General features: G+C 43.5%; 3 protein-coding genes across 3 annotated transcripts in view; 1 reads left to right on the plus strand and 2 right to left on the minus strand.

The window, feature by feature from the left end:
• Positions 1-27,646, plus strand: part of LOC145348079 (uncharacterized) — a 56,276-nt gene that overhangs the window by 8,825 nt on the left and 19,805 nt on the right. The window contains exons 3-5 of the mRNA XM_080196220.1: positions 3,001-3,043; positions 4,413-5,663; positions 21,399-21,403. Of these exons, the coding sequence (XP_080052346.1) occupies positions 4,892-5,663; positions 21,399-21,403 (777 nt within the window). The 5' untranslated portion in view covers positions 3,001-3,043; positions 4,413-4,891. The remainder of the gene's footprint in view (positions 1-3,000; positions 3,044-4,412; positions 5,664-21,398; positions 21,404-27,646) is intronic.
• LOC145348027 (uncharacterized) lies at positions 8,808-25,684 on the minus strand. Its single transcript, XM_080196137.1, has 2 exons — positions 25,611-25,684; positions 8,808-15,559 (listed from the first exon to the last, which is right to left on the minus strand). The coding sequence occupies exon 2, from the start codon at positions 15,177-15,179 to the stop codon at positions 13,911-13,913; it is 1,269 nt and encodes a 422-aa protein (XP_080052263.1). The 5' UTR covers positions 15,180-15,559; positions 25,611-25,684; the 3' UTR covers positions 8,808-13,910.
• LOC145348066 (uncharacterized) lies at positions 20,731-25,579 on the minus strand. Its single transcript, XM_080196206.1, has one exon. It carries the CDS (start codon positions 23,625-23,627, stop codon positions 22,860-22,862), a length of 768 nt encoding a protein of 255 aa, XP_080052332.1. The 5' UTR covers positions 23,628-25,579; the 3' UTR covers positions 20,731-22,859.

The raw sequence follows: 27,646 nt of genomic DNA on the forward strand, positions 1-27,646 counted from the left end.
AAAACAAATGTGGGAGCTATTACACTTTGGTGTTTGACATATAGGATAAAGGATTGTGCAGTCTGAACAAAACATATCTATTATGCTTGCCCTAACCAGGTCACACTTACTGTCCAGACTTAGACTATTAACTGACTCTCACAGTTCATGTTAAAATCTTTTCTCTGCCATATGGCTGTTCAATAGATGCACCATGTCTGTTGGGATAACTTGACAGTCTCTGGATCCTTCCTCACACATCAATTTCCAACCTGTATGAATGAGTCATTGTTTCATGAGGCTCAATGAATGATTGAAGCTCTCACTACACTTGAAACCCACTCACACTTCTTCCCAGACTTACTCTGAATGCTCACCCACAGTTGAACCTTCAGAAAGGTTAGTTACGATGGAAAGCTCCATACCACTAACCCGTTTCAGATCTGATATGTCAAAGCTCCCCTGACCTGACTAATTTTCAGATGATGGTCTCACTCTGGCTTGGGTCACTGTCTGTGATCCAATATTTAAAAATGAAAGGAAGCAACTTTACTTTCTAGCTTACTATTTGTTTGAGTTCCAAATAAGAAACATACCCCTTGGACTTAAATGCCACTTTAAATACAGTTAGCAAGCATAAATATATTTGCTATAAATTGTATTAACAGTCTTGAAGCTTTGACAGAGATATTGTGGAGAGACAGTTCTCAGGAACTGCGTCAGGAAGTCCCAAGAGTGTGTACAGAATGCTTTTTCCCTTGCAAACTGGCAGCCTTAAAGTTTGATTTAGTGGTAACTAGTTCAGGTATCAGTGTTGGCTTTGTGGCTGGGTTCCTGAAGTGGTGAAAGGTGGTGAAGACTCTGGTGTTAGAAGTGAAACTGATGGAGAAAAGTGGGTAGAGTCCAGGAGTCAGGAACAACCTACCAAACCAGTACTGATAGAGGATCCCCACATTGAGCAAAAAACCCAAACATCCTGAATCCCACTGATCTAAACTCCAGAACAACAACTGACTGTGTGAAAATCCCTGTTATTCTCAGTGACACTGGTCAGCAGTGCTCCTCCACTAGATATGTTGTGTCTGGAGGACTCTCTCCTCCTTATTTCCCTAGGTCCTTCTCCCAAGCATGGCATCCAATGATATTAAGGACAGTAATACAGGAGTGTCTGAGTGACTTAAGTAGGTGAGTCTTGATCTTGATCCGGGTGTGTGACTGACTCGGGTTAATCCCACACTCCAGGAACAGTTTAGACAGAGTTTGACTCTGTATCTAACCCCTGTTTTACCTTCTCTGCAGTGTTTAATGAGACAATGTCAACATAGAGAAGTTATTTCATCCCCGTTTTAAACGTGGAGAAGTTATTTCTTCGATTTCCTATCCCAATAATTTTTTTAATTTGATGAGGGTTTCTGTCTCATACTTTCAGACAGTGAGTTCCAGATCCTCGCCACCCTCTGGGTGAAAAAAATTACTCAACTCCTCTCTAACCCTTCCATCACTAACTCATGACCTCTCTGCTCAGGAAAATAAGATTGAAACAATCCCATCAACTGCTTCTGCCACTTCCCTCCATTTCACCAGCCCACCTGGACAAACTTCCATTAATATTCCCCTTTGCCTGTGCCCTGAACTCACATCTTCTTTCCTGTCTCCCCTCCTGCCCTCTCTGAGCTCACCTTGTCCATGAGACCCACCTCCCGTTCCCCTAACCCTATTCTCACTGAACTGCTGATCACCCAACTTCCTCTCCTGCTCCCCATGTTTGCTGATATTGTTCACGGTTCTTTCTCTTCAGACATTGTCATCCATCTCCATTAAATCTGTTGCTTACACCCCTTTTCCTTAAAAGCAACATTGGACCTTTCTGTTCTTGCAAACTACTGTCCATTCAAACTCCCTTTCCTCTTTGAACCTTCCAAATCCTGGAAAGGGATATAGGTTTTAGTCCAACCGATTTATTTGATATTACTCACAAGCTTTTGAGGTTTCCCTCTTCGTCAGGTGGATGGAGAGTTCTGGCCTCAGACAGAGCATATAAAGCACAGACAGTTTAGAGATTACTGATTAGAATGCGAATCTTTACACCTAACCTGCTGTTCAAGACCTGAAGTGTACTGTCTGGAGACAATACACATCTCTGTAACCTGTGATCAGTGCTCCTTCCACTTACATTGTCAGCCACTTCAGGTCTTGAACAGCAGGTTAGGTGTAAGGATTTGCATTCTAATCAGTAATCTCTAAACTGTCTGTGCTTTATATGCTCTGTTTGAGGCCAGAACTCTCCATTCACCTGACGAAGAGGGAATCCTCGAAAGCTTGTGAGTAATATCAAATAAATCGGTTGGACTAAAACCTGGTGTTGTCAGACTTTTTACTGTGTTTACGTCAGTCCAACGCCGGCATACCCACATCAAGGGATATAGGGCCAGGTGAGGGACAGAGCGGGGGGTCATGCAAGGAAGGTCTTTTGAAGAGTGACATGTCACTCCCAGTGACACTCCTTCATTCAATGTCTGAGTCAGAGTCAAACTTTTCTCCTCTCCCCTCATTTTGCTTTCCACTGCCCTTCACTGCTCTAGCTCCCCTCCCCCAATCCTCTCCTCTTTCCTGTCCATGTGCTGATCCCACCACAGCACTTAATTGAATGCCTTGGATGCTGTGGGCCGTCCTCTTCTGATCTGCTGTCAAACACGTCTGATGCTACACATCCCATACTGATGATGTCAGTTTGAAAGCCTCTGAAGATGAAGAATGTTATTTCCACGCTAGAAATCTCTGTCAAACATTTACCAGGGGAACTGGGACAGCAGCTGTAATAAGTGAGGTTTTATTCAGATGGGACAATGACAAGTTTAAATCTCCACCTGATCTGCTGCTCAAAGTCGCCTCCGTTTCCCTGGTCAGTTTCCCAAACTTCAGGAAACTCCTGTTACTCCAGAAATATTTGGATTGGCTGTGAGAGACGTCAATCAGAGAGCCCACCCACTCTGCCCATTCTCTCCTCTTCCTCTTTCACAGCTGCTTCACTTCCTGTAGGGACTGAAAACCAAGTCAGGAGATGGTGAGTGAAGGAGCAGAATTTATAATAATTACATTGCATCATATCCACACTAATGTTCAGGCAGTCTGACTATCCTGTGGGGAATCAGGTGTGGAAATGCCCCTTATGCTGTGTGAGAAGATCCAGCTGAGAGACCTGTTTACTCGGTGCTTTGCGCTGAGCTGTTTGATTGGAGCTGTGTGTTGGATATTGAGTGTGTTTATTGGAAGCATTTCCCTTCTGATTTACAGGCTGAGTTTTGATGATGGGTCATTGCTGAATATGAGAAGATGAGGTGTAATTATCTGGGAGGGGCAGAGACACATTCATTGAAACATACTTTAATATCTTTAAAGATTTTACCTGAAGGCCTTGGCCTTTCCCAAAAGCCTGGGTTAGGATTTGATGAGTTTTGCCCAGTGCTGTATTTGATAGCTGAATTTGGGATGTGCAGTCTGAGTGAATGCAGTGTATCTAATTTCCCAGGATAAACCAGAACCCTTCAATCAGCTACACTGAAGCAATATTTTCCTTTAGCTTCTGGCACTTCTTGAAGTATGTTTTCTTCAAATACTTTGGGAAAACAAGGGGAGAAGTTTTTATGAATTACTATGAATTAAAATTGCTCTCAAATTTTGTATATTAAATGCATGTCCTGTGCATAAAACTGGCCTTCACCAGCACAACTTGAGCTCATAATGAATTGACAGCCTATTTTACACTCTGCCTGTTTCATTGCCCTTTTGAGCTCAGTTGACTGGACAGCTGGTTAGCAATACAGAGTGACACCAACAGAGTCAACACCTGTACCGCCAAAGTTTTTCATGAAGCTCCACTTTGTTCCTCGCCTGAGGTGAGATATCCTCAGATTAAATCAGCATTAGACAGCTCCCTGCAGCCTACAGTTATACAGGACTATGGTGACTTTACTTACAGTTCCTTGTTGTTTTAAGTGGTTAGTATTATAGCCTGTCGTGGGAGACTGGGGTTCAATTCTCAAACGGAGAGTTTCAAAGTTGATTGAAGGCATGCTTAGAGGGTGTCTTGTTTTAAATTGGTACATTGACTGCCGATTCACCTGCAGCACATTGTCCAAGCACTGCATTCACTAGGGCACAGAACAGGCATGGTGCCTGGGCAGATGGGGACTGAGTGGGGGAAAGAAAGTAGCCTCATTGTCTGCTGCTGGTTACTTTCCAGTGTCCCTGCTGGAAACAGAGGGTGTGTGAAAGCCAAGTGAGGAAAAAGAAAGGACTTGTATCTGATCCCCTGCAAAGGTGAATAGCAGATTGGCACTTACAATGGATCTGCCTCTAACTGAGGAGTAAGTCCCTTCAGCAAGGAGGATATGCAGTTGGAGAAAATAATATTTTTATTTCCTGTTTTACAGAAGGATTGCACCATATTACACCAGAGAAAACAGAGAGGATAGACATTGCAGATAGATCCTGACCATCACCCAAGAATCAACTGCACAACTGTGGGAAGACATCCAGTCCCTTCACAACATTGCTCAACACAGAGAAAGTTGGGCAGTGAAACCATCATCTGGAAATTGTTCAGGACAGGGCAGCTTTGACATATCATCAGATCAGAAACTGGTCAGTGGTGTGGAACCTTCCATCACAGCCAACCATTCTGAAGGTTCAGCTGTGGGTGATCAGTCACAGTGACGCTGGGAAGAAGTGAGTGGGCTCCAAATGTGGTCTGAGCTTCAATCATTTGTTCAGCCTCATGAACCACTGACTCTTTCTTACAGGCAAGAGGCTGTTCAAGTGTGAATTGTGGGAGGACAGCTCCACAGACTCATAAGATCTGTTAACAGACAAGGTGAATTAGCTGTACAACTGTTAACATTAGGATAGCCAAATGGCAGAGGAACCATTCAAGTATGAGCTATGTGACAAATCACTCTCATGCTTATCTGACTTTTGCCTCCATGAATGTAGTCACACAGGTGATAAACCATTTTCTTGTGAGGTGTGCGACAAATCATTCTTGTGCTTATCAAACCTCCATTCACACCAACGTATTCACACCAGAAAAAAACTATTTACATCTGAGATGTGTGACAAATCGTTCTCTCAGTCATCAATCCTTTGCAAACACCAATGCATTCGTGCAAGGGATAATCTGTATACCTGTGATGTGTGTGATCTAGCCTTCACACAGTCATCAAATTTCTTGATCCATCAGCCAATCCAAGCAGGAGAGAAACCCTTCAAGTGTGATGTTTGTGAGAAAGCTTTCACAACATCAACGAGACTCCTGACACACCAGATGATTCACACCGGGGACAAACCCTTTAGGTGCGAGTTTTGTGAGATGTCTTTCATTCAATCCTCTGATCTTCTGAGGCACCAGAGGATTCATACAGGGGAGAAACCCTTCATGTGTGAGGTTTGCAACCGAGCCTTCACACAGTCATCAACACTTGTACAACACCGACGTATTCACACTGGGGAGAAGCCATTCAAATGTGAGGTGTGCGAGAAGTCATTCTCACGTTCATCCAACTTTCGTGTACACCAACGCATTCACACAGGGCAGAAAACATTCATGTGCAAAGTATGCGACAAATCATTCTCGCGATCATCAGCCCTCCATGAACACCAACACCTTCACGCAGGGGAGAAACCTTGCACGTATTACCAGCCTATTGCATAATTATCAAACATGCTAAATCACTGGCATTCACACAGTGGAGGACCCATTCAAAAATGACGTGTGTGGGCTCATGAAACACTAACATGCCCACACGGAAGAAAAGTTGCTTCAACATGAAGTGTGTTAAAGTCTTCATGAGGTTCATGTCCTTCCTGATACACCAGACACAGGATAATCCACTCAATTGTGAGATATGTGGATGAGCCTTTGTACTGATAGTGACTCATTCACACTGGGAAGCTGTTTGTGTTGTTAGGTGTGTAATGAGGACTTGGCACAATCACCAGACATTGTAAATGTGCCGGTCATTCACAATGAAGACTGTTCATATGCGAGGTATAAGTCAAAGCCTTCACATCAAATTGGAAGAATGTTTCAAATTTCAGACTTAAGATAAAGTTCCCCTGAAGTTGTCAAACTTGGACCAGCAGTGTATATGAGAAACCATTCAGGTGAGAGGTGTGTGACAAGGCTTTCAGACTGTCACTGTATCTCCTGGTCCATTAACACACTCACACAAGGAGAAATTAAATCAGTGTGAGTTCTATAGTAGACAATTGTTGGACCTCTTGAAACAGCTCTCACCTATGTACCTCACAACTGAGTGGACCTCCTGGAACATCAGTGAACTCATGCAGGAGGCAAACCCTTCCAGTGTGACATGTGCCAGGATTGTTTCATCTATTCCTCCTTTCCATTCAAACACCGGCATCCCCACACGGGCTTGGAGCCTGGTCACCTGTTTCCTTTGTCATAAGACCATAAGAGATAGAAGCAGGACTGGCAATTCAGCCCATCAAGTCTGTTTCACCATTTGATCATGTCTCTCAACCCCATTCTCCCATCTTTTCTCTGTAACCTTTGATCCCCTTATCTATCTCTGCCTTAAATACACTCAATGAACTGGCCTCCACAGTCTCTGTGGCAATGAATTCCAAATTCCTCATCTTGGTTCTAAAGAGTTGTCCCTTTACTGTGAGGCTGTGCCCTCAGTTTCTAGTCTGTCCTACTAATGGCAACACCTCCACATCCATTTCTATCCAGGCCTTTCAGTATTCTATAATTTCAATGAGATTCCCTCCGCCCCCCACCCCCCTGTACTTTTAGACTCCACTGAGCACAGACCCAGAGTCCTTTTATGTCAAGCCTTTCATTCCTGGAATCATTCTTGTGAATCTCCTCTGGATCATCTACACAGAGTTGTCTGTGTTGTTTACCTTCCAGTGCTTACACATGGAAGCTGTCCTTCCCAAGCACTGTCTGTCTCAGCAGTGTCTGTCTCCAACCTCTTGCATCATCAATCCAATTATTTCAAAAAGGTCAATTTAACCTTTGACCAGATCACCAGGCATCACCAAAATGGACAGAAGCTGCTGCCTACTTACAGATGTCAGTATTTCTGGGAAGATTTCCTCATTCACAGGAAGTAGATGATTCTAAAAAATGGCAGCATTTTCCTTGTAGACAAGTCAGTAATCAGTCCTTGTTTCCTCATCCATAAACTAAATTTTGGGAACAAGGATACAGAAGGTGAATATGAGGGAATGGGTAAACCAGAAGCATTGTGGTAAATGGAGGGTCAAAGGGCAGGGAATTGAGAATTAGAGAGTGCTGTTTGGCTCACCTGGGGGCAAGAGTGTCTTCCAGGAGTGGAAACTGATTAGTCCATGGATCCATGAGACCACTGGATCTCTGTAACCATTGGTGGATTTGCATGATGGGAACGAACTCTATTCTGGGTCACTGAAGTTGTGTCATTTGATTTGATTTAATTTATTGTTGTCATATGCATTAGCATACAGTGAAAAGTATTGTTTCTTGTGTGCTACACAAAGCATACCATTCATACAGAAGGAAATGAGAGAGTGTGGTATGTATTGTTACACACATAGCTAGGGTGTAGAGAAAGAACATTCAGACATTGGAATTGGAAGACAAACTATAGCACAGGGATTTTTAAAAAACTTCTGTCTGTAGTATTCTGAGAGAGATTCCCCTGATGTGAATGTGTGTGATGGTATCTTGAGTATGATGAGGGAGTAGGGGTGTGTCTTTACAGACCCAAGTTCCCTCAACTGATTGTACCTCAATGAAATAACGGTGTGATATGTTCATCTTCCACTCTTCCAAGATTCATTTCATCTTCTGGGAAACAGCGTGAATCACTTTGAAATGTTTTGTCATTCTGTCTGATTCAAAGTTTTGTGTAAGCTGAATATTGTCCTCATTGTCAGCTCTTTATCAATCTTCTGTGTAGATTTATAACTCATAATAAATTTGTTTTTAACTGAATTCAAACTATCTGATTTGTCAGCCTTATTCACTGAAACATTCAGGAGCTACAGTAAAAGTCCTGTACACAATATATTGGTCAATGTCACTGTAAGTTGGTATACTTTCTCCATCAAAGGTTTTATCATTCCCAGTTCAGAGAAAGAATGTCTCCACAAGAAAGAATTTATATTTTTCTGTTTCGTGTTTTTTTGTAATATATGGCATGAGGGACCATATCAGAAACTCTAAGGTTTATTATGAGGTTAGACTAGATTCCAGCTATTCTTGATTTTGGCATTGATGTGAGCATAAGGTGTTTCATTCCAGGTGTGATTCTGTTGATCCACTAGGAAGCTTTTATTAAAACAGACTTTAACAGCACGGTTAAACTATAACAAAAAGAATTAGCAGAACCAATACCAACTGATTCTCTTAAACATAACAAGGTATAATTCTTAACTGCTAGCTATCTCTTAGTTCCAATTTAAGCAATATCCCCATAGCTATACTGTCCCCTTCAAGGTAAGTTAGCAAGACACCCAGGCTTATGTGAATTGCCAGTTCTCCAGCGTTTCATCATCTCTGGACTGAGATACAGACAGATACCTGCCTTCTGACTCTCAGAGAAAGATCTGTCATCACCAGTAGCAGAACTCAAGATAGAGACCTGAGTTCACACAGCAGAACTCTAGAGAGAGGGAGAAAACATCTCTTGTCATTTGAAGACCTGTGAAGAGAGATACCTCTCTTCTAGCAGGTGCCAGATTTTAACTTCCAGAGAGAGAAAGAGCTATTGAACTTTACGAATTCAAAACAGTAACTGCCTGCTTTTGTTCTCAATCCAGTGAGGTGCTGTCTACACCAAAGTAAAACTGCAACTGCCTTCTGTGCACAAACACCCAGGTAAATTAAACAAAATAAACTCCTACATAACTCTTTGATTCTGTAACCCATCTGAATTGTTAACAATGCTAATGGATGTGATTGCTCTCTCCAGACTCACTTGGTGGATGAAGAAACCTCAATGTTCACTAAATTGCTTTTGGCTGTTGTTAATCTGGAAACTATACACATAATTTAAATAATTTATGAAAGGGTAGTCCTTTTCACTCTATTACAAAATTAAAGTTGGCCTTCTATTATTTATGGCTTTCACACTGCTAGCCTTCACCCTGTAAGATAAGCATACGTTAGATTCTTATGGTAATAAATTCCAAGCTTGTTTGAATTGTATTTACATCAGTTTTTATCAGTTTCTCAAAGAGATGCTCCCATTTACATATAATTTGAAATTTAATTCCTAAAACTATAAGTTATATTCCAAAGCAGATGAATTATGAACTAGAATTTTACAAGAACAACAAGATCTCACAAACAGCAATGTGATAATGATGAATAATCTGTTGTTATGATATTGATTGTTGGATCCATATTGACCAGGACATTGGAAAAAAACTCCTCAATCTTCTCCAACATGGTGTCGTGGGATCTTTAATATCCAACTTCAGGTGGGTTATTCTAGGAATGGGTTAAAGTTGTCAAGGCCACACTAAGAATTATGGAGGTTTTGGGCTTTCTATACAACATCCCACCCACTCCCACCATCACCATTTATTGAAGCAGTTCAAATATTAGAAAATTAGTACAGATATTCTCCATGCTCACACACTGCCTGATCACGAAACCAGTCACAGAATACAGCATAGAAACAGGCCCTTCAGCCCAACCAGTCCATGCCATCCTTCCAGCTCATCTCAATTGCCCGTGTTTGGTCCATATCCTTCTAGTCCTTACCCATGCACGTACTTATCCAAATGCTTTTTAAATGTTGCTAAGTAATCTGCCTCAACCACTTTCTCTGGCAGCTCATTCCATATACAGACCAAGTTACTCCCTTTTAAATATTTAAATTGTCTTAGCAGTATAGAGGATCAGAAGAACCTTGGGGACCGGGTCCATAGGACTCTTAAATCGGCCTCGCAGGTGGAGGATATGTTCAAGAAGACGTATGGTGTACCAGCCTTCATTAATTGAGGGATTGAGTTTAGGAGTCGGGAGATAATGCTGCAACTTTATGAGACCCTTGTCAGACCCCACTTGGGAGTACTGTGCGCAGTTCTGGTCACCTCACTACAAGAAGGATGTGGAAGCTATTGAAAGGGTGCAGAGGAGATTTACAAGGATGTTGCCTGGATTGTGTGGCATGCCTTATGAGGATAGGTTGAGGGAGCTCAGTCTTTTCTCCCTGGAGAGACAAAGGATTGAAGTGAACTGATAGAGGTTTATAAGATGTTGAGAAGTATAGATAGGGTGGATTCTCGGAGGCTATTTCCCAGGGCTGAAATGGTCGCTACGAGAGGACACAGGTTTAAGGTGCTGAGGAGTAGGTACAGAGGAGATGTCAGGGGTAAGTTTTTCACTCAGAGGGTGGTGAGTGAGTTGAATCGGCTGCCGTCGGTGGTGGTGGAGGTGAACTTGTTGGGGTCTTTTAAGGGACTTCTGGATGAGTACATGAGATTTAATGGGATTGAGAGTTATAGATAGGCCTGGTAGGTAGGGATATGATTGGTGCTACTTGTGGGCCGAAGGGCCTGTTGGTGCTGTAGTGTTCTATGTTCTATTTTCCCTCTCACCGTAAACTTGTGTCCTCTAGTTTTCATTTCCCCTACCCTGGGAAAAAGGCCATCTACGGCCCTCATGATTTCATACACCTCAATAAGGTTACCCCTCATTCTCTATGTTTCAAAGAATAAAGCCCTAGCCTGGCCAATCACTCCCTATAACTTAGGCTCACTAGTCCTGGCAATATCCTCGTAAACCTTCTTTGCATTCTTGCCAGTTTATCAACGTCTTTCCTATAACATAGTGACCAAAACTGTGCACAATACTCCAAGTGCGGCCTCACTAATGACTTATACAACTGTAACATAATGTCCCAACTCCAATACTCAAGATCAATCAGATCACAGTCTTGAGATAAAATTGTTTCAATTGGTCACAACTTTTAAAAAAATTCTTTAGTAAAATACCTTGTTGCTTTAATGAGTGTAATCTGTCTTAATTTGACTAACAGGATTTTTAAATGTAAGTGACATTAATTGTGAACTTTTGTGCTGTTTAACACTGATTTATTAAACATCACCTAGGAAGCTGGTACCAACCACAGAAATGACCACGGCCCCAAATGGGAATAATGAGTGGTGAGTTTCTATTGATGTGCCTATTTGAGGCAGCTCTTCAAATTACACTCAGGGATTTTGGGTGTTCAGGCACCAACAGTCAGTCACATTCATGACTCCAGTTTACGTGCTGTGAGTCGCAATTATTTCAGCTAACTACAGGCCCACAGATAATAGATTTTTTCAGCTGAACAGGAGAAATAATGATAGTTGATTACAGTCATGGTTAGACTATCATGTTTCTCCTTTGTTTCATTTATAATAATTGAAAAAGAGAGGGGTAATAGTGACAGATAGGAGGGAGGCAAGAAGAGGAAAGCCAGGAGAAGATGTGAGAATTAAGGAGAGAGGTAGCAGAAAGGAAGTGAAAGGCTTGGACAATAGAAGAGAAGGAAAATTAAGGGATGGGGGAGAGAGAGAGAGAGAGACACAGGAATGAGTAGAAGAGAGGTGGGAAAGAGGATAAGAGGGGTGGTATGGAGCAGTGGAAGAAGAGATAGAATCTGATGGAGTAGGGGAGCGTAATTCATTGCATCCCTCCAGCACTTCTACCCCTGTTCTCTCCCTTCTGTGCCATGCTCTCCTGCCTCATCAGCTGTCTGCTGTGAAGGAGCAGCTTCTCCGGTTACATGTCAATCTCTGCGGCTGTGACAATAGATCTGGTCATTCACTTTCACTGTGCATGATCAACGCACCACACACTAACAGATCCCAAGTTGCCCACTGAGCTGATTTTTGTTGAGCTTGATGAATGTTTGCACACTGACCGAGTCTTCAACTCTCAGCTCTGGCAATGATGTGACAGTTTTGTCAAAGTGAAATTTGTCTCTCTGATGTTTCAGCTTGATCTTGTCACTCATCCCTGTTAAGTTTTCTGGCCATAAGTAGTTTTTCAGCTGTTGTAATAGTCTGGGTGCAGCATGACATTAATCACTGCACTAGACAACTTTCTATGCCTTCATCAGGGTTGTTTCTCCATTCCAACATTGCCTTTGTACACACCTATGCTGGGTCTAGTCAATTTTTGGATGATCCGTTTGACAATTTTCACTACTGCCTTAGCCTTTCCATTTGATTGGTGATAGTTGGGGATGATGTGTAGTGTTGAATCTCCCAATAATTCATCAAATGCCTGAATTCTTCATTCGTGAATCGAAGGCCATTGTAGCTCATCACAACGTCAGGAATACCCTGATGACTGAAGTGTGCTTTCAGGCAATCTACAATCTTATTGGTTAACTGTTGACATCAGCTGTTCTAACTCTCTGTGTTGTGAATTGCAGTCGACTGTGATGAGATAATCAGTTCCAGTGAGAGTGAAGAGGTCTCTTCCACGGTCTGCCTGGGATGTCATGAGTCATGGGCTGCTCTTTATCTTGCTTAACTTGATGTTCTGTACAAGCATTGCACTGGCTGATGTGGTCCTTAATTCATTGCTTATGTTTGAACACTGGAGAACTTCAACATCTCTTTCCTCATCTCTTTCAGGCTGGTTACTTTGTACAAGTTGCCATCTTGGCGATCACTTACTTCACCTTTGATTACCCAATACTTTCTTACAGCAACAGGTGTGTCCTTGATGGTTTCAGACCATCCTTTCATCACATTCCTGTAACATTTGAAGAGTTGTATCTCATTGTGTAGACTGCTTGATCTGAACAAGACACTTGTCGTGTCAGATTCGGTGTCCTTGCTGAGTTGATGATTCCAGTGCATGTTGTGCTGTTGCTTCTTCTTGAATCTGGAAAATTTCACACTCTGGACCAGCATCACTTCCTTCAAACTGAATGCAGTTCTCAACAGCAAGTTGGTGATGTACATCTGCTTCCCTTGCTGGTACTTCACTTCCAAGTGATATCTCTGCAAATAAAGTCATATCCTTTGTAAACACTTTGGAACAGATAGATGCAGTTTGAGATGCTTTGAAGTGTCTTGTGGCCTGACTCTACTATCATTTTCTCTCTCCCAAACAGCAAAGACAATATCCAGAAACTCTTTCTCAATCTAAGCACAGCATCATTCAGTTTGTGTTAATGCTCTGGATACAAACACAACTGGTTGTCCTTGCTGCATGAGGGTTGTTCCAAGTCTGTTTCACTGGCACCTCACTGCAAGGTGACTTCATCATTAACATCATAGTACCTCAGCACTGGCGCTGTCAGCACTTGTTTGATGCAAGTGAAAGCTTCTTGTTATGTGTCTCAATACCACTGAACATCCTTTGCTTGTAGAAATTCAGAATCTGATGAAAGGTCGGCAAGAACTTTGTTAGGTAGTCCCCAATTGGTTCAGTGATATTCCATAACGTCCAACAACTACATGAGCGTTTTATTATAGAACTCACACCAGTCGAGTTTCTCCTGTTTGAGTACATTGAAGAACCAATGAGATATAGTGTGTGAAAGCCTTGTCACACACCTCACACCTGAATAGTTACTTTCTTTTGTGAATCCACTGATGCTTCAGAAGAGTCAAAGTGTGAGTGAAAGATTGTCACAAACATTGCATCTGAAAATCTTCTCCTGTTTTAATTCCTCTGGTGTCACAGGAGGATCAAAAATGTCACAAAGACTTTATCGCAAACCTCCTCAGACTTGCAATTTTACTCCACGTATGGCTCCACTGCACTGCAGGAGACCCGATGACCTTGAGAATGATTTGATGTACACAATGCATGTGAATGGTTTCTACCCAATTTAAATGCATTAGTAGCCACAGGGATTTAATGAATTGGAGAATGATTTGTCACAAACCTTGCATGTGAATGGTTACTGCCTTGTGTGAATGCGTTGGTGTCTGCGGAGATTTCCTGACAATGAGAATGATCTGTCACACACCTCACATGTGAATGATTTCTCCCCTGTATGAATGCGTTGGTGTCTGCGCAGATTCCCTGACTGTAAAAATGATTTCTCACAAACTTCACATGTGAATGGTTTCTCTCCTGTATGAATTCGTTCATGTTTACGGAGATCAGAATGTGACGAGAATGATTTGTCACATACCTCGCACGGGAATGGTTTCTCCCCTGTGTGAATGCGCTGGTGTATGAGCAGAGTTGATGACTGCAAGAAGGATTTGTCGCACACATCGCAAGCGAATGGCTTGTCTCCTGTGTGAATTCGTTGGTGTCTACGAAAGGTCGTTAAATCCGAGAATGATTTATTGCACACGTTACAAGTGAATGGTTTCTCTCCTGTGTGAGTGCGTTGGTGTCTGCGGAGCTGTGATGAATCCGAAAATGATTTGTTACACATTTTGCACGTGAAAGGTTTCTCCCCGGTGTGAATACGTTGGTGCATGAGGAGAGCTGATGAGGATGAAAATGATTTGTCACACATGTCACATCTGAATGGTTTCTCACCTGTGTGAATGTTTTTGTGTCTGTAGAGGTTTGCTGACAGTGCAAATGATTTGTCACAAATCTCACACTTGAACGGTTTCTCTCCTGTATGTGTGCGTTGGTGTCTGCGGAGATTTGCTGACAGCGAAAAGGATTTATTGCACACCTCACAGGTGAACGGTTTCTGCTCTCTGTGAAGGCGCTGGTGTCTGTGGAAAATCAATAAATCTGAAAATGATTTGATGCACACCTTGCACATGAATGGTTTACCTGTATGAATACGTTGGTGCCTGCGGAGGGTTGATAAATCCGAGAATGATTTGACACACACCTTACATGTGAATGGCTTCTCCCCGGTATGAGTGCGTTGGTGCAGGAGGAGAGTCGATGATTGTAGAAATGATTTGTCACATGCATCACACTTAAATGGTTTCTCCCCAGTGTGAATGCGTCTGTGTCTGCGAAGGGATAGTGAGTTTGAGAATGATTTATCACACACCTCGCACGTGAAAGGTTTCTCTCCTGTGTGACTTGACTGGTGTGACAGGAGATGGGAGGATTGGGAAAAAGCTTTCTCACAAACCTCACACCTGAAAGGTTTCTCACCTGTGTGAATCCTCTGGTGTATGAGCAGCCTTGTAGACGTCACAAAACCTTTATTACAAACCTCACATTTAAAACGTTTCCCCTCCATGTTGCTGCCCTTTAGTAAACTGCACAACAAATGCACCTTCCTTGACTGGAGAGCTTTGAACTTGACAAGTCCTCCTCCTCCTCAGACTGCAGAACCACTTCTCATCTATAGGGATGAGCCAGTGGTTCATGAAGTTCGAAAAATCACAGAAGGTTCAACACCACTGACCAGTTTCAGATCTGATGATACGTCAAAGCTCCCCTGACCTGACCGATTTCCAGTTGATGATTTCACTACCCCAACCTTCTCTGTGTTGAGTAATGCTGTGAAGGGACTGGCTGTCTTCCCACAGTTGAGCAGTTATTTCTTGGGTGATGGTCAGGATCTATCTGCGGTGTCTATTCTCTTTGTATTCTCTGGTGTAGTATGGTGCAATCTTTCTGTAAAACAGGAAAAGGAAACATGATTTCCTCCAACTCCCTCTCTTGCAATGCTGAAGGTGTTGACTCCTCAGTTACAGACTGTTCCACAGTTATTAGATGGTTTGTCATACCCCTGGGAAATTAGGTACACAGAACTCACTCAGACTGCACATCCCAAATTCAGTGATCAGGCACAGCACTTGGTAAAACTATCCAATCCAAGCTCAGGCTTTTGGGAAAGGCCGGCACCTTCAGGTAAAATCTTTAATGAAGATATTAAAAGACGTTTCAATGAATGTGTCTCTGCCTGATAATTACACCTCATATTCAGTAATGACCCATCAACAAAACTCAGGCTGTAAATCAGAAGGGAAATGCTTCCAATAAACACACTCAATATCCAACACACAGCTCCAATCAAACAGCTCAGCACAAAGCACCGAGTAAACAGGTCTCTCAGCTGGATCTTCTCACACAGCATAAGGGGCATTTCCACACCTGATTCCCCACAGGATAGTCAGACTGCCTGAACATTAGTGTGGATATGATGCAATGTAATTATTATAAATTCTGCTCCTTCACTCACCATCTCCTGACTTGGTTTTCAGTCCCGACAGGAAGTGAAGCAGCTGTGAAAGAGGAAGAGGAGAGAATGGGCAGAGTGGGTGGGCTCTCTGATTGACGTCTCTCACAGCCAATCACAATATTTCTGGAGTAACAGGAGTTATTCTTCATTCTCAGAGACTTTCACACTGACAACATCAGCGTGGGGTGTGTAGCTTCAGCACATCAGAAAAGAAAGACCCACAGCATCCAAGGCAATGATGATGTGCAGTTGTGGGATCAGCACATGTATAGGAGAGAGAGACACAGGAGGGACAGAATAAAAGATCGATTTTGTTTGTAATTTCATCCGTCACTTCTCAGCAGACCTCACCTTTTGTCCCTCCCCTGACATTACACCCCTCTCCTAATCCCTCGCTTTGTCTCTCAACTCTTGCCTGACCCCACGTCCGTTCCCAAGATTTGGGAGGTTGAGATGGTAAGGTTTTTAAGGACAGGGTGAAAAGGGGCAATAGCAGCACATTTATAGGCGAGAAGGACAGCGTTTGGAGAGAGAAAACTATGAATAATATCAGTTAACATGGGGGACAGGCAGCTGGATGATCAGCAGTTCAGTGAGAACAGGGTCGAGGAAACACCAGATGTGTCTCATGGACGAGATGAGGTCAGAAAGGGCATGAAAGGAGATAGGAGAGAAACTAGAGAAAGATGAGAGTTCGGGGCTGGGGCTGGGGCTGGGGCTGGCTGGGGGGGGGGGGGGGGGGCGGGGCGGTAGCATTAATGGAAATTTGTCCAGGCGGGCCAGTGAATGAGGGAAGTGGCAGAAACAGCTGATGGGATTGTTTCAGTCTTCTTGAACAGAGGGTCAATAACCAGAGAGCAGAGTTTGAAAGTCATTGATGGAAGGATTAGTTGAAAAGTAAATCTTTCATTCAGAAAATGGTAAGGGCCTAGAACTCACTGAAAGGGTGATAGAGGCAGAAACCCTCATCACATTTAAAAAACACTGGGATATGAAAGTTGAAGGAATAACTTCTCCACATTTAAAATAGGGATGGAATAATTTCTTCACATTGACACTGTTCCATCAAACACTCTCAGTGAAGGTACAGCATGGGTCAGATACAGAATCAAGCTCCATCTAAACTGTCCCGAGGTGTCTACTGGTATGGTAAACCAGATGGATGGTAAACCAGTTGTCCAGAAGAACCTTTCAAAGCTGCATCTCTTGGTCTTAAAGGAGTGGATATGATGTTTGTACCTAGACAAAGGGCCAGGGTGAGAGAGGGGAATGGAGACTCAGACATCTCAGGTGGAGGTGAAGTTGAGGGTGATTAAATCAGTAGCTGCAGAAACGTTATAGTGAATGGAGACCCAAAGGATTTGGAGAGTGCAGTTGTTAGTGAATTAGAGCATAGTTTATTCCAGGGACAGATACAGAAGGAGGTGCAGCTGGAATGTTGGAGGGGGTGTGGGTGCTGAGTAATTCATGGAAGTGATCAGAGATGGTCTCCTCTACGGTTGATATGATGAGAATAGAGACAGGTAAGGCAGTGAGTTCAAGAAAGTGGCCGGAAATCTGTGCTGGGAAATCACTGAAATTTCAAGTCAGGACAGCAAGGAAACCTCTGGAAACTCAATTGCTTCTCATATGCAATCTATACTTTTCCAGCATTAATTACTGACAGACAGAAACCAAATCCTAACCCCATCAGTTCATTACTGGAATGTTCGGAATTGAACCAATCTGGTTGTTGATGGAAAGGGCTGGCCACAAAAATGGCATCAAATTTGGCAGCGATTACACTGAGACAAAGAGGCAAAGTTCCAATCACCAAACCATCTTGTATAGCCCAGATGGTTTGGTGATTGGATAAGACACTGGCCTCCTAAACCAGGACTGTGGGTTTAAGTCCATCTGAGATGGAGTAAAGTTTGATCCAGAAACAAATTTAAAAATATATATTTTCAATTATGGCTAGACCGACATTTATTGTCCATCCCTAACTCCCCTTGAGAAGGTGGTGATGAGCCGCCTTCCTGAATCGCTGAAGTCCCTGAGGTATAGGTACTCCCAGAATGCTGTTAGAGGGGAGATTCTGGATTTTGATCCAGTGACAGTGAATGAACTGCAATATATTAGAACATAAGAAATAGGAGCAGGAGTAGGCCATCTAGCCCTTCGAGCCTGCCCCACCATTCAATAAGATCATGGCTGATCTGAAGTGGCTCAGTTCCACTTTCCCACTTTCTCCCCATAACCCTTAATTCCCTTGCCTACCAAAAACCTATCTACCCGTGTCTTAAATATATTTAGCGAGGTAGCCACCACCACTTCAACGGGCAGAGAATTCCAGAGACTCAACACCCTTTGAGTGAAGAAGTTCCTCCTCAACTCCGTTCTAAACTGCTCCCCCCTTATCTTGGGGCTGTGCCCTCTAGTCCTGCTATCCTTTCTGAGCGGGAAGAATCTCTACCTCTACCCTATCCATCCCCTTCCTTATCTTATACGTCTCTATAAGATCCCCCCTCATCCTTCTAAACTCCAACGAGTACAGACCCAGTCTATTCAGCCTCTCTTCATAGTCCAACCCCCTCATCTCCGGTATCAGCCTAGTGAACCTCCTCTGCACTCCCTCCAAGGCCAAAATATCCTTGCGCAAGTGCGGCGACCAAAACTGCACACAGTACTCCAGCTGCGGCCTCACCAGTGTCTTGTACAGTTGCAGCAAGACCTCCCTGCTTTTATATTCTATGCCCCTCGCTATAAAGGCCAGCATCCCATTCGCCTACTTGATCACCTGCTGCACCTGCAGACTGGGTTTTTGCGACTCATGCACAAGGACCCCGAGGTCACTCTGCACCGTAGCATGCTGCAGCTTTTCTCCCTTTAAATAGTAATCCCTCCTACTATTATTCCTGCCAAAGTGGATAACCTCACACTTGCTAACTAACTATTTTCAAATCAAGATGGTGACTTAGAGATTAATCTCTAGTTTGTGATGGTCCCAAGTATTTGCTGTGCCTGCCCTTTCAAATGGTAGTGATCTTGGGTTTGGAAGGTGTGGCCTAAGCAACTTTGGAGAGTTCCTGCAGTATATCTTATAGATGGTACACACAGCAGCCATTGCTCTTCAGTGGTGCAGGGATTGAACGTTTGTGGAAGGGGTAGCAATGAAGCGGATTTATTTTTCCAGTGTTATGCTTCACGAGTGTTTGTTGCTGGATCTGCACTCATCCAGGCATGTGGTTAGCACTGCTGCCTCACAACCAGGGACTCAGGTTTGACTCTGGGTTTGGGTGACTGTGTCTGTGGAGTTTGCACGTTCTCCTCGTGTCTCCCTGAGTTTCCTCCAGGTGCTGCCTGGGCCTAGGTAAAGTGCTCTTTTGAGAGTTGGTGCAGACTTGATGGGCTGAATAGCCTCCTTTTGCACACTCCTGAATTGTGCCTTGTAGATAGTGGACAGTCATTGGAGAGTCAGGAGGTGGATTGCTTGCTGCAGGATTCCTAGCCTCTGGTAGTCACATATTTAAATGGCTAATCCAGTTCAGCTTCTGGTCAATGGTAACCCCCGGGAAGTTGGTTGATAGTGGAGGATTCAGTGATGGTACTGCCATGAATGTCAAAGGCGATAGTTAGATCTTCTCTTGTGGCCGTTGCTTGGCACTTGTGTGGTACGAACGTTACTTGCCCTTGGCATCCCAAGCCTGGATATTGGCTGGATCTTGCTGTATTTGAAAATGGACTGCTTCAGGAGTTGTGAATGATGATCAGTGAACATCCTCATTTCGGACTTAATGATGAACGAGCTGAAGATGGTTGGGCCCAGTGAATTCCTGAAGCTGAGATGATTAATCGTTAATCACCACAACCATCTTCCTTTGTGCGAATATGACTCCAATTAGAACAGGATTTCCCCTGAATCCCAATGACACCAGTTAGCTCGGGTTTCTTGATGCCATACTCAATCAAATGCTGCCTTGATGCCAGTGGCAGTCACCCTCACACCTAGTACTGGCTCTTTAATTTAATCTCATTATAAGCAATGAGGAAGTTTGACACAGAATGGAAACCGTAAGAGGGAAGTCAGACTAGTGCATTAAAATGTATTCCTTCATTCACACTCACCCACCACCCCCATCGTCTTCATCCAGTGACTGGTTGCTGACATTGAATTAAACTCAGAGCCTGGATTGACTGGAAGTCGGACTCCCAACATTTTCTGCACATCAAAGGTCCTTTATGGAAGGAAATCTGCCATCCTTACCGGGTCTCGACTACATGTGATTGCAGAGCCACAGCAACTGACTCTCAACTGCCCTCAGGCAACGAGGAATGGGCAATAAATGCTGTAGTAATAAGTCTTACAGCACCAGGTTAAAGTCCAATAGGCTTATTTGGTAGCATAAGCCACAAGCTTTCGGAGCACTGCCCTTTCATCACCTGATGAAGGGGCAGTGCTCTGAAAGCTTGTGCTACCAAATAAACTGTTGGACTCTAACCTGGCGTTGCTATGCTTATCCCAGTCCAACGCTGGCATCTCCACATCACAATAAATGCTGGCCAGCCAGTGACGCCATGTCCCACAAATGAATAAAGAAAAACTTTTTATTTAACCAAGAAAACTCACAAACAACGACAGTCAATAAAACTCGTTTACAGACAGACACTCCTAAAACAGAAACAGTTTACAGAAAAATCTCAGGGGAACAATAAAAACTGGAATTCTCCCACACATTTCTTCACCCTCTACCCCAGACATCTCTAAATGTCATTCATAATTTATTAAACAAATATTAAAGGGGAAGAAAGCCACTGGAAAGGATTTATGTTTTTTACTATTTGTTGTTAACTGGAAATCCAGGCCCAGGAGGAGAGATTTAGAAGAAAAACTAAAGGGTTTTTAATATAAAGAGAGTTTGGAAATCACATACATAAACTGTAATTGTGAAAGTGAGCACGACTGTTTGTTTGTCAGATCCTCTCTCCGTCTTGCTCTCTCGCCCTGAAGCCTCCTTTTCCACCCAATCACTCCACTTCTTCTCAGTCTCCTTCTCTCTCTACTTCTATTCCCTTCCTCCTACATTCCCTCTCTGAACCTTTGATGCCTCCCCGACCTTGCAAACTTTTGTGCCATCTTTAACCTCCCTTTCCTCCCCAAAATCCTGGTAATGTTGTTGCTTCCAAATCCTGGAAAGGGACACAGTTTCAGGCAAGTGGAGTGAAATCAGGTGGTGTGTGACCAACCAGCAATGAGATTTGCCAATGAATGTGAAGAAATCAATTTGCGAGTCACAGTGTCACATTCCAAGTCATAAAAAGAAAAACAAAATCCATGCACTGTCATTTACACATCAGTCCATAGTCATGCTCGATAAAGAAAATCACCACACCAATAACAAACTGTTTGTTCTTTCTAGTCTGTTCCAATTTCCCCACTCCCTACACATTGCAAAATAATTTTTAAAGCTCCTGCAATGACATGGCAGCTTTGACAAAGTGAAATTTGTCTTTCTGTCATTTCACTTTGGTCTCACTACTCACTCCTGTTACTACTTCTGGCCTCAGTAATTTTAGCTGTTGAATGAGTGGTCTGGGTGCAGACATTTGGACTTGAAAACTTCCCATGTCTTCAGTAACTGTGTTTCTCCACTTCAATATTACCTTGTACACATCTGTGCTGGATCTAGCTGATTTTTTGATAATATTTTTGACAATTTTCACTACTGCCTCAGTCTTTCCATTTGACTGGGCATAGTGTTGAGATGGTGCATGGCACTGATTTTCCCAATCACTCGTCAAGTGCCTGAATTCTTCACTCTGAATTGAGGCCCGTTGTCACTTGTCATAATGTTAAAAACGTCATGATGACTGAAGTATGCTTCCAGATGTTCTACAATCTCACTAGTCATCATTGACACCAGCTGCTTAACTCCCAGTAGTCTGTGACAAGAAAATCAATTCCAGTGAAAGTGAAGAGGTCTACTCCAATCTTCATCCAACACCTTTCTGGGATGTCATGAGTCATGAGCAACTCTTTCTCTTGCTTAGTTTGATGTTCATTACAAATGCTGCACTGGTTGATATGATCTTTCATCTCATTGCTCATGTTTGGCCACCAGAAGATGCACCGATGTCTGTGGAGTTCCAATATCTCCAATAATGATTTTCACACACCTCATAGTCCAGTAGTCTTGATTCCTTGATGTTTTATGTGGATCTGCTTCAGCATTTCCTTTTTCGTCTCTAGGGATAATAACCACAGTCCCTTGCACATGGTGCCACTGATTACTTTATGTTATGCTCTGGACACAAACACAACTGGTTGTCCTTGCTGCATGAGGGTTGCTCCAAGTCCTGTTTCACTGGCATCTCACAGCAGGGTGGCTTCATCATTGACATCATAGTACCTCAGCACTGGCGTTGTCGGCACTAATTGTTTGATGAGAGTGAAAGCTGCTTCTTGTTCTGTGTGCCAATAACACTGGACATCCTTTGCAGTCAGCTTGTGTGAAGATTCACACTCTGAATCTAACAAATTGACAGAAACTTGTGGGTTCAACAATTACATGAAAACTTATTACAGAATTCACATCTGACTAATTTCTCACCAGTGATTAAAAAATCAGAGGACTTGGTGACAACTGTAACATGAACAATGCACCTGAAGAGTATTTTTCCTGCGTATCTCTGATGTACCAAGAGAGTTGACAACATTATAGATGTGTTATCACAAATCTCACATTTAAATGGTTATTCTGCTGTGTGTAGCCTCTGATGACGAAGGAGGTTGGATGACATCGAGAATGATTTATTACATACCTCACATCTGAATGGTTTCTCTCCTGTGTGAATGCGTTGGTGTTTGCAGAATGTCGATGAAGCTGAGAATGTTTCATTGCACAACTCACATGTGAATGGTTTATCCCCTGTGTGGATCCTCTGATGCTGCCGGAGGTGTGCTGACTGCGAGAATGATTTGTAGCATGTCTCACACTTGAATGGTTTCTCTCCTGTGTGAATGTGTTCATGTTTGTGGAGATCTGAATGTGATGAGAATGATTTGTCGCACACCTCGCACGTGAATGGTTTCTCTCCTGTATGAATGCGTTGGTGTCTGAGGAGAGTTGATGACCGTGAGAATGATTTGTCACACATCTCACACGTGAATGGTTTCTCCCCAGTGTGAATGCGTTGATGTCTACGGAGAGTTGATGATGATGGGAATGAATTCTTGCACACCTCACATGTGAATGGTTTCTCCCCAGTGTGGCTGCGTCGGTGGACATCAATGGCCGATGATTGAGAGAAGGATTTGTTGCACATGTCACACTTGAACGGCTTCTCCCCAGTGTGAACTCGTCGGTGATTCACCAGGCCTGACAACTGTGAAAAGCCCTTATTGCACACTGCACATTCGAATGGCTTCTCACCAGTATGGCTGCGTTGATGATTCTCAAATGTTGATGGATGTGCGAAAGCTCGATCACACACCTCACACTTGAACGGTTTATCTTCCATGTAGGTGTCCTTGTGTTAAAGAACAAGTGATGCACTTTCTGTGTTATGACATCTTATGAGCCTTTGGAACCCTCCCTCACACACCTGACACTTGAACAGCCTCTCACCGTAGGAATGAGTTAGTGATTCATGAAGCTCAATTAACGATTGAAGCTCTCACTACACTTAGAGCTCACTCACATTTCTTCCCAGCCTCACCCTGACCAATAATCCAGTGTTGGAAAGGTTGGCTCTGATGGAAGGTTCCACACCACTGGCCAGTTTCAGGTCTGATGATATGTCAATGCACTCTTGACCCAACCTATTTCCAGATGATGATTCTACTGCCCAACCTTCTCTGTGTTGAGCGATGCTGTGAAGGAACTGGATGTCTTCCCACAGTTGTACAGTTGTTCCTTGGGTGATGATCAAAATCTAACTGTGGTGTCTATCCTCTCTGTATTCTCTGGTGTGGCAGAGTGCAATTCTTCTGTAAAACAAGAAAAGGAAACATGATTTCCTCTAACGTCCTCTCCTCCGTTGATGAAGGGATTGACTCCTCACTTTTTAAATTTATATTTTCACAGGATGAGGGTGTATCTGAATCTAAACCCATTTATTGCCCATCCTCAAATGCCCTCGAGAAGAAGATGGTAAGCTGTATTTTGGAAATGGTGCAGTGTGGGGAATAAGTTTTATGATGTTGGCCCAGTGACAGTGAGGAAGCACTGGTTATAGTTCCAGTTCAGGAAGGGGAGTGACATGGAGGGGAATTTCCAGGTGATGGTGTTGTGCCTACCCTTTCAGATGGTAGAGGTTGCGGGTTTGAACAGCGCTGTAGAAATAGCCTTGGTGAGTTCCTGTAGTGCATTTTGTACACAACACACACACTGCTATCACTGTGTAGGTGACGAGGGAATCAACAAGAGAGAGAAACATACATGATCTCGTCCTCACCAATCTACCTGTCGCAAATGTATTATCCACTTCAGTATTGGTAGTAATCACCATACAGTCTTTGTGGAAACAAATTCCTATTTTTACACTGAAGATACTCCCATTCTGTGCTAAATGGGATAGATTTCAAACAGATTCAACAACTCAAAACTGAAATTTTGGAAAACATTTCTGCAGCACACATCTTCATTTCTATTACTTGAATTTTGTCAGAGTTCACAGTCTTTGCAGTATCCAGTACCTTCAGCCATCTCTTGATATCATGGGTGTAAATCAAATTAACTGAAGACTGGCATTTGCGATGTTAGGGATCTCTGGAGGAGATCAAGAAGGATCATCCACTCAGCACTTCTGGCTCCAGATATTTGCAAATGATGAAGCCGTGCCTTTCGCAATGACGTGCTGGTCTCCTCCACTGAGAATGGGGATATTTATGGAGTCTCCGCCTTTTGCAGTTAGTTGTTTAATTGCCATCCACCATTCACAGTGGATGTGGCAAGACTATGATCTGATTCGTTGGTGATGGGATTGCTGAAAATTCCCAACTATCAATATCCTGGCACTTACCATTGACCAGAAACGGAACTGGACTTGCCAGATAAATACTGCAACTACAAGAACTAGCCATAGGCTGGGAATTCTATCGAGAGTAGCTTGCCTCCTGATTCTCCAAAATCTGTCTACTATTCACAGGGCACAAGCCTTGTGATAGAATTTTCTCCCTACGCCTGGATGAATTGAGCTCAAACAACACTCAAGAAGCTTTACAGCATCCAGGACAGAGATACCTGCTTGATTGGCATTCCCTCAGCTCCTTAAATATTCACTCCTTTCATTCACCCTGAGTCCTTTGGGACTCAGCCAGCTCAGTCAGTAATGGTGCTACCAAGCTCCCTCTTGCTGATGGGCACTGAAGCCCCAACCTAGATTACATTCTATGCCCTTGTCATCATCAGTGCATCCTTCAATAGGTCAATTGATGTTCACAGTGGCACAGTGGTTAGCACAGCTGCCTCACAGCACCAGAGACCTGGGTTCAATTCCAACCTTGGATGACTGCGTGGAGTTTGCACATTCTCCCCGTTTCTGTGTGTTTTCCTCCAGGTGCTTTGGTTTCCTCCTACAGTCCAAAAGACATGCAGATTAGGTGCACTAGCCATGCTAAATTCTCCCACAGTATACCCGAACAGACGCCAGAATGTGATGAGTAGGGGATTTTCACAGCAACTTCATTACAGTGTTAATGTAAGCCGATTTGTGATACTAATAAATAAATTTTAAACTTTAAAAAAAACAGTCCAAACATGTGCAGGCCAGATGGATTGGCCTTGTCAAATTTCCCCTTTGTGTCCAAATAAATGTGTGGGTTAGGTGGAGAAGCCATTGTAAATGTGTGGCGTAATGAGGATAGGGCAGGTGGGTGGACCCAGGTAAGATGCTCTTTCAGAGAGTTGTGCAAACTCAATAGGCCGAATGTCTTCTTGCACTGTAAGAATTCTATGGATTTTATGGATAAGCTGAGAAGTGGGGGGAGGGGCGGGGGGCAGAATGGTCATTGCAGCAGGCAGTGGCCAACAGATTTCCTTACCCATGATTTATTTGATGCCATGAAACTTAAGTGCAGAGACTGGGAGCTGAATGTCCAGGGATATCAAGTGTTTAGGAAAGATAGGCAGGAGGGAAAAGGGGGGGCGTAGTCCTGCTGATTAAGGATAGCATCAGGGTGGTAGCAAGGGATGATATTGGAGCCAAAGAGCAGAAAGTGGAATCGTTGTGGGTGGAGATTAGGAACAGCAAAGGGAGGAAGACGCTGGTGGGTGTTGTCTATAGGTCCCCGAATAATGATCTGGAGGTGGGGCGGGCTGTTAACGCGCAAATAAGTGTGGCGTGCAGGAATGGGACGGCCGTAATTATGGGGGATTTCAATCTGCATATTGATTGGACGACCCATGTTGGACGCGGTGGGCTCGAGGAGGAGTTCTTGGAATGCTGCCGGGATAGTTTCCTGGAACAGTGTGTGTTGGAGCCGATGAGGGAGCGAGCTACCTTGGATCTGGTGCTATGTAATGAGGCGGGTAGAATCAGGGACCTTGCGGTGAAGGATCCTCTTGGGGAGAGTGATCATTGTATGGTGGAGTTTCTGGTGCAGATGGAGGACGACAAAGTGGGTTCCCGGACACGCGTCCTTTGTTTGAACAGAGGGGAGTATGGTAGGATGAGAGAGGAATTGGCGAATGTGGACTGGGGGAGCGCGTTGGAAGGTAGGTCTGCTGAGGAGCAGTGGAGGATTTTTAAGGAGATCTTTCTTGGTGCTCAGCAGAAATTTATTTCGATGGTCAAAAAGGACTGTAGGAGGAGAGGTAATCAGCCGTGGATAACGAAGGAGGTGAAGGAAAGTGTTAAATTAAAAGCGGAGGCGTTTAGAGTAGCTAAGAGTAGTGGGCGAGAAGAGGATTGGGAGAGGTTTAAATGTCAACAGAGATTGACAAAGAAATTGAAAAAGAAGGGTAGGAGAAACTATGAAGCTGGGCTAGCGCTTAATATAAAAAAGGATAGCAAGAGTTTTTAGAAGTATATAAAAAGGAAGAGGCTGGCTAGGGTGAACGTTGGACCCTCAGAGGATGAGAAGGAGGACTTAGTGGTAGGGGATGGGGAAGTGGCTGAGGTCTTGAACAACTTTTTTGTTTCGGTCTTCACGGAGGAGGACGTGAATAATTTGCCAGGTGTTAGAGATGGAAAGGTGGTGGGACTGGAGGGTCTCGATAACATTACTGTTACTAGAGAGGTGGTGCTCGAGAGACTGGAGGGGCTGATTGTGGACAAGTCCCCAGGACCGGATGGAATGCATCCGAGGGTTCTGAAAGAAATGGCGGAGGTGATAGTGGATGCCTTGGTGGTTATTTTCCAGACGTCGCTGGATTCCGGGGAAGTGCCGGAAGATTGGAAAGCAGCTAATGTTACGCTGTTGTTTAAGAAGGGTGCAGGCAAAAGGCAGGGAATTATAGGCCGGTCAGTTTAACGTCTGTTGTTGGTAAAATGTTAGAATCCGTCATCAAGGAGGAAATAGCGAGGCATCTTGAGGG

This window comes from Carcharhinus amblyrhynchos, chromosome 9, assembly GCF_965287045.1.
Source record: "Carcharhinus amblyrhynchos chromosome 9, sCarAmb.v2.hapA, whole genome shotgun sequence".
Classification (NCBI taxonomy): domain Eukaryota; kingdom Metazoa; phylum Chordata; class Chondrichthyes; order Carcharhiniformes; family Carcharhinidae; genus Carcharhinus; species Carcharhinus amblyrhynchos.

Excerpts from the sequence above, each read along its gene's own strand:
- LOC145348066 (XM_080196206.1), bottom strand. The coding sequence starts at position 23,627 with ATGGAAGATAAACCGTTCAAGTGTGAGGTGTGTGATCGAGCTTTCGCA.
- LOC145348027 (XM_080196137.1), bottom strand. The coding sequence starts at position 15,179 with ATGGAGGGGAAACGTTTTAAATGTGAGGTTTGTAATAAAGGTTTTGTG.